General features: G+C 47.0%; 1 protein-coding gene across 3 annotated transcripts in view; it reads left to right on the forward strand.

Annotated features, from left to right (window-relative positions):
- The first annotated feature begins 3396 nt into the window (after positions 1-3396).
- Positions 3397-7538, forward strand: part of Srcap (Snf2 related CREBBP activator protein) — a 46866-nt gene continuing 42724 nt past the window's right edge. Inside the window, exons 1-4 of one of the 3 annotated variants that reach the window (XM_029479224.1) lie at positions 3397-3726; positions 4644-4784; positions 5573-5648; positions 7231-7490. In XM_029479224.1, the coding sequence (XP_029335084.1) occupies positions 7437-7490 (54 nt within the window). In that variant the 5' untranslated portion in view covers positions 3397-3726; positions 4644-4784; positions 5573-5648; positions 7231-7436. Of the gene's footprint in view, positions 3727-3883; positions 4019-4643; positions 4785-5572; positions 5649-7230; positions 7491-7538 lie in introns of those variants that run through there. The other 2 variants (XM_029479225.1, XM_021169182.2) reach the window with 2 other exon arrangements.

Consider the following 7538-nt stretch of genomic DNA (forward strand, 5'->3'; position numbering starts at 1 on the left):
AAAAAAAAAAAAAAAACCAATTATGAAGCTATATTAATAATACTAATGTCATTAGAAGCATTACATATATAAGGAGGATATATTACAGATATATTTAGACAAAGATATATGCTCATGTTTTTTTTTGTTTTTCTCTTTTATGTATGTTTTGCCTGTCTATATGTTTGTGCACCACATAAATGCCTTGTGCCCAAAGAAGGCCAGAAGAGGGCATCAGATCCTCTGACACTGGAGCTATAGGCAGGTGTGTGAACTGTTATGTGGGTGCTGGCAACAGAACTGGGGTCCTCTGGAGAAACAGTAGCTTCTCTTAACCATTAAGCTCCCTTCTCCAGCCCCATATACGTTGTCTTTGTACAGGACTATCCTCCAGGGCAAACTATCACCATCTTTGTCAATTATCTGTGCTCCTTGCAAAAGCCCATCAAAGCTGGCTTGTGGGCTACTGTGACACCACCCCTGGCATCCATCTTTTGCTGTTGGTTTTGAGTGGGACTGAAACAAGATTCCATACAACCCAGGTTGGCCTCAAACTCACTGGGCTGCTCAGATAACTCTTAACTCCTGATCCTCAAACCTTTACCTCCCATTTGCTGGGATTACAGGTGTGTAATCTTAGCCAATTCTGGTCTGAAACTATATTGCCCAGGCTGGTCTTGAACTTCTAAGTGCTAGAATTACAGATACAGAATCACAGCTTTCAGGGTTTAAGTTCAGGCTGTCCTCAAACTTGTATTGTGGGTAAGAATAACCCTGAACTGCTGGTCCTCCTGTATCCACTTCCCGGTACTAGGATTATCATTTCCAGTTGAAGCAAGCACACTACCAACTGAACTACATGCAACCCCCTCCCTGTTTTTGTTTTTCTGAGACAGGGTCTCACCATATACACCTGACTGGCTGGGAATTCACTATGTGGATCCAAGTGGCCTCATGAGATCATCTTGCTTCAATCTTCAAGTACTGGACTGTAGGCATGCATTTTCAAAGCAAGTTTTATGTAGTGCTCACAGCCAGCCTATGGCTTTGTGCATGCACTAGAAGCACACTACCAACTGAGCTAGTTATTTTTCTTTTCAGCAGAATTTCATATAGTCCATGCTGGTCTCGAGACTCACTAGATAACCCTGAACTTTGATTCTTCCTGCCACCTCCTCCAGAATGATGGTGTATGCCACATTATAGCTGTATGCTAGCACATCTGTTTAAAATGGCAGTAAGAATTGAGCCCAAGGTTTCACAATGTTCAGGAAACACTCTACCAACTGAAATAGAGACCCTTATTCTCCGTCTACTTTTCGAGTTTCAGGCATCAAATTCACATCAGGTTTAGTGGCAAATCTCCTTGCCTGTGCAATATGTGCAGTGGCACAATGGCAAGATTTTTGCAAGCTGTCTTGTTGGTCCTAGACTAAAGTCAGGTCCTCTAGCCTGAGCCAGCCAGTACTTTTAACTGCTGAGTCATCTCTCTTCCACTACCACTACCTTCTTTCTTTCTTTTGGTGGGGCAAGGAGGGACAAGTGGAGGGGTGGGGACAGGACATAAAAAGATAGGGTCTCACTATGTAAACCAGCCTGGACTTGAATTCAGAAATTTTCCCTGCTAATGCCCGCTGGGTGCCTCGACGAGAGGTGCCACCACATCTGGCCCCATCACTATCTTTATTAATCTTTCCAGATATTATAAGTCTGAAAAGGCAAAATGTAAAACAATTATAAATTGCCAAAGTAAGCAAAAGTGTGAAACAATTTATACTCAACACTGATTACTTCTGGGTAGAATTCTCTAGGCAGGGTACTGGGAACATGTGGGGAAATTTTTTTTTTTTGCAGATAATCCTTTTACTGATAATTCATACTACATTTATTTTTACAAAAGCAAACATTACCTCTGTAATTTTAGAATTTATTTTTATTTTATAAGTGTTTGCCTGAATGTATGTCTATGTATTAGAAGGTTTCAATTCCCTTAAGTCTAAAGTTAGAAACTGTTAAAAGCTTCCATGTGGGTGCTGAGAATCAAACCCTGTGTTCTCTAGAAGAGCAGCCAGTGCTCTTAACCACTTAAAACATCTCTCCAGCTCTGCCTCTGTAAATTATTTAAACACACACACACACACCTTTAAAGTACTAAAGTGAAAAAAAGCAACACATAGTTACTATAAGATTATATGCATATCCTTTTTTTAGACAGGATAATCTTGAACTTTAGAATCTTAGTGTGTGTGTGTGTATGTGTGTATTGACTTATGCAACAGCACAGGTTGGCCTCAACCAGTAAATTGGGATTGTGCATATATGCTACCATACCTAGCTGTAAAGAATCTTTCTTCCAGTCTCTATTCAACTTCCATTTCCCCACAATAGCTTCTCCTCTGTCCATCTCTGATTTATTTTTATCCTGTTTTCTTAATTATTAGTTGTGTTTTGGGGCAGGATCTTGTTATGTAACCAAGGGCTCAAAATCTTCCTTGGAACCGTTGTAGATAATAAATGCATCCTTAAAATCGGAAGGGAGTATCAGATTCTCTAAGGGATTTTTTCCCCCCTAGACACAGGAATTTTTCTCTGTAGCTTTGGTTGTACTAGAGCCAGCTTCATTGACCAGGATGGCCTTGAAATCAGAGATTCGTCAGCCTCTATTGGGATTAAAAGCCATGAGCCACCACCACCCGGCCTTTTTTTCCTTAAGGATTTTTATTTGATGTGAATGGGAGTTTTACTTGCGTGTATGTCTGTGCACCGTGTTTGTGTATTGCTCTCTGAGGCCAGAAGAGGGTGTCGGATTCCTTGGAACTGGAATAACAGTTAGGAGCTTCTTTAGTGTGGAGATAGAATGTCGGTCCTCTGAAAGAGGAAGCAGCCAATATTCTTAATCACTGAGCTATGTTCTCAACCTCTCCAAATAGTTCTTAAATGTAAAAGACTGCAAACCTATGGTACTTGTATTTGAGAGTTCTTGGGGAAACCAGTGTTACAAAGTCAACCGCAGCTGGTAGTGGTGGTGCATTCGTTAATTCCAGGGAGACGCAGGAGCAACTTTGTAAGTTTAAGGTTAGCTTGATCTACATAGCGAGTCCATGTCAGCCAAGGCTACATTGTTACACCTTACCTTTCAAAACCAAAAAGTAACTGCTGTAGGAATCAGAAGGTCTAAGCTCCTCTACTCATTTGTTTGATTTCACTGGGTGATATGTAAGAACAAAAACTCCGAAATCCAAAGGGTGGTCCCAGTGGGCAGCTGCAATGCAGCACGAGTTTCAGACCTATTGAAGCGTGCTGGGCCAGCATGGAGCCTCTGAGAGAACTACAACTCCCACCTTGCTTTGCGCCGCACAGTCCTACGCTAGCACGCGAGCCTACCCGCCCCTCCAGCCTCCAGTTACTGTGTATCGCGAGAAGACGGGCCGCTCTGGCGGTAGCGATAACGAGCCTTGGTGGTGGTGGTAGTGGTGGTGCTAGTGGCGGTGGCGGCCGAGACGGCGGCGGCCATTTTGGTGAGGCCTCGGGAGCAGCGGAGGCGGCGGCCGGGTCGCTGGGAGTAGCGTCTTTTTCTTCAACTCACCGAGCACCTCTTCGCGGCGTGACTGGAAGCGGTGGGAGCATCGGGGTGGCTCGTGTTACGGCCCTTAGGGGAATTTAAAGCGGTGAAGGCGGCGACCAAGAGGGGGCCCTCCCCCCTCCTCGGCGGGAGGGGGGGTGGTGAGCACGCCCCCGAGGACGCAGGTAAGGAGAGGGAGACAAGATGGCGGAGTCCCCACACTTTCCCCTCCCCTGACGGGTGCCTGCGCGCGCATCTCCGAGCGCCGCTTCCCACCTTCCCGGGGTGCTGCGCGCGCACCGCCCGGCGGGGCCCTGGGGCCGGCGAGCGAGGTTGCCTGCGCGCGCTCCCGGAGCCGGGGGTGGGGGGGAGGGCGTCGGGCCGAGCGGCACCTGGTGTCGGAGCGGCGCCTCGCCCCCCTCCTGCCCTTCTGCGCACGCGTACGCGAGCGAGCAGCCCTCGAGAGGACGGACCCAGGTGCGCTTCTGCCCGCCCACCAACCTGCCTCCCCTCGGGGGCGCGGACGAGGGAAAGGGGTGCACGGGACGAGTAGTCCGGGCGCGCGCCCACCATAAGCCATTTAGGAGCCCGAGACTTGGCGCACGAACCCTTCCTTCCCGAGCTCTTTGCGGTCTGTGGATGTGGGGGCGCGGACGGACGCGGACTTCTGAGTCCTGTGACCCGGTCTATGGGTTCGGGTTCTGGCGGGAATCGCCCCCCCCCACACACACACCGGGCCGTGCGCGCCGCCGGCTCACCCCGCCCCCGGGCCGCGCACGCGCCGGCCCCTCCCCCAGCCGGTCGCGCACGTTGGGTGGGGTGGGCGACCCCGAGGGGGCGGGGCCGCCGTCTGAGGAGTCAAAACTTGGCAGAGGTCAAGGGTCATGCTGGGTCAGTCCACTGCGGGGGGGGGGGGGGTATTGGGAGATCTTAAAGAAGGCTGGAGTCAGTGGTTGGGGCCTCATGGTTTTGGATTACCTCCAATCCTTGGAATGTTCTGGAGGGTGAATCAAGGCAGCACAACACCTAGATAAGGAATTAACTGGGCAAATGCTTCCGGATCTTGAATACTTTATTAACCCTGCTTGTTTCCGGCTGTTAGGTCTCCTTGGCGCCTTCCTCACTTATGTCTGCTTAAAAAGCTCTTTCTTGCCGGGCGGTTGGTGGCACACGCCTTTANTCCCAGCACTTGGGAGGCAGAGGCAGGCGGATTTCTGAGTTCGAGGCCAGCCTGGTCTACAAAGTGAGTTCCAGGATAGCCAGGGCTACACAGAGAAACCCTGTCTCGAAAAACAAAAACAAAAAAAGCTTTTTCTTTAAAGTTCTTTGGCCGTTTCACCTCGCTCGTTCTGTATTCAAAGAGTCCTCCTTTACTTTATGACTAGGTATTTGCTTTTTGTTTTGGGGAACTCCACCCTCATTTCTGTTAAGTCCTCATTGAAAAGACAAGGAAGCTGTCAGGCATCCAGGAGGTGTTGTTAACTTTTAGATGAGAAGTTTCTGTCCTTCAGTTGTCTGTCAGAGCTTTAAGTACCTTTAGCTTTTAAAACGTTTTGTTGTCTTCTTCTTTGCTCTTATCCAGCCAGAATGTACAACCCTGTGAGATTCTCCATACAAAACACTTTGTGCTTTGTAGCCACAACATGTATATACAGCACATCCATGCTTGGTGTCCAGACAGGCCAGAAGAATAATTTGGGCCCACTGGAGCTGGAACTGGAGCTATTGTGAGCTGCTGTATAGGTGCTTGGGACAAAACCCAGGACCTCTGCAGGAGCAATGAATACTCACTCTTAAACCACTGAAGCATTTCTTCACCCCCACCCCCAAGGCTGAGCCTTGCCCAATTTACTACAGCCTAGCCCAGTTTACTGTATGATTTTTTGAAGCCTGAGCTTTCCCTGTTACTGTTCTGTGAAGTAACTTTGGATGTATTTTAAAGTCCAATAAAGCTGGTGTATGTAACCTTAGATGAGTATGGATTGACAAATGTGGGTCGTGTCCTCACTGCTGCTGCTTCTCCTGTTTTAGGTGTGATTTCCTTCGGTACAACACGGCACCGTGGAAGTGCAGACTCTCACAGGGGGTGTGGTCTCTGCTCACACAGGTGAGCTCACCTTCAGATAAAATTTTGTGTTCTGATGTTAATGGGAGAAACAGTATGACATAATGAGAGAATAGTTTGTGAATGATTATTGCATGTGTTTTCTATGTAGGGTTTGGTGATAGTTCAACCAAACTGGGGCTGAATAAGGGAAGGTGTTACCCTGGCACTACTAGGGAGAGCACTAAGAGTATTATGTTTTTCCATGGGTTTTTGTTGTTGTTGTTTAGTTTGGTTTTGCTTATTTGTTTTGTTTTCATTTCTCTCTCTCTCTTCTCTCTCTTTTTTTTGTTGTCATTGTTTTCTCGAGAAAGAGTTTCTCTGTGTAACTCTTTGTGTCCTAAAATTTGACTTGTAGATCAGGCTGGCCTTGAACTCAGAGATTTCTGTCTCTGCCTCCCAGTGCTAAGAAGAAAGGCCTATACCACCATCCTGGCTTCTTCAATGTTCTGAAAGAAGGCTATGTGGATTTAAGTTCGATTATCTTTTCTTCCTTCTTTTCTTTTTAAAGACAATCTCACATAATTTAACTGGCCTCAATCTGTATAGCTGAGAATAATCTTAGGTAGTTTTGATCCTCTTACCTCCAGTGTACCACCATGACACTCAATTCTATGTGGTTCAGGCATGAAGTCTCAGACTCTGAGGGTACTAATCAGGTATTCTACCAAATGAGTTCTATCTTCAGCTCTGTGTTTCTCCCCTCTCTCTCTCTTTTCCTTTTTAAGCAGGGGTGGGGGGGTGGGGGGGTGTCGTCTAAGTCTCTAGCCCAAGCCAACTTTGAATTCATAGCAGTCATTCTGCCTTAGTGTGCCCTAAGTGCTGGGCTTATAGGTATGAACCACCACAGCTGACATTTCTTTTTCTTTTTCTTTTTTCTTCTACTTTTTTTTTTGAGATAGGGCTTCTATTGTAGCCCAGGCTGTCCTGGAACTCTTTCTGGAGACCAGGCTAGCCTCAAACTAACAGAGATCCACTTACCTCTGTCTCCTGAGTGCTGAGGTTAAAGGCATGTACCATGACTGCTTAGCATATTCCTTCTTTTGAAATGAGATCTTACTTTGTGTTTGAGGCTGGTCTCTAATACCTATGTGAAACAATCATCCCAATGTCCCAAATAGATGTGAATATTGGCATGTACAGATACCAAGATATGTCTAAGCACGTTCTTACAGGTATTTGATACATAGTATGTATGACACATAGGGATAGATAGCATGTGAGAAAGGGTCTCCGAGTCCATGCATAGCCAAAGATGAACTTGAACTTCTGATCTTTCTTGACCTCTCAAGCTTTCAAGGTGTGTGCCACCCTGCTGGTTTTATGCAGGGTTGAGGATTGAACCCTTCTTGGGTGCTAGGCCAAGCCAGCTGAGCTACCTCCATATCCCTGAAAATAGTTCTTAACCCCAGCATTGGGAGCTGAGGCAGGAGGATAGTAAGTTCCAGGCCAGTCTGGATGGTAGAATAAGACCCTAATTGTCTCAAAAACAATTATTTTAATAGCCTTTAATTTTATTTCTGTTTTTTTCTTTTCTTTTTCTCTTTCTTTCGTTCTTCTTTTTTTTTTTTAAATCTAACTGCAGGTACTCCAGAGGCTGGTGAACCTGAGCGGAGGCTGGGACGCCCTGGTGGGCCCCGGGCCCTGGAAGGCAGGTCCCGGTGGCTGGTGGCCCAGAATGAGGCCGGCTCCCAGCATGCCCTGCAGCCGGACACCAGCCACTCGGCCTGCAGCAACGGTGATAACCCAGTCATTCTTCAGGCATCCAGCAAGGAGCCTGGGAGTGGGACCATGCAGAGCAGCCCCTCCACTGCTCATCCTCAGCTCCCAATCCTACAGACACAGGTTTGAAAGTGGGGAAGGTTCCTTTGATTATTTCTTTTTTTTTTTTTT

This window comes from Mus caroli, chromosome 7 (genome assembly GCF_900094665.2).
Source record: "Mus caroli chromosome 7, CAROLI_EIJ_v1.1, whole genome shotgun sequence".
Classification (NCBI taxonomy): Eukaryota; Metazoa; Chordata; class Mammalia; order Rodentia; family Muridae; genus Mus; species Mus caroli.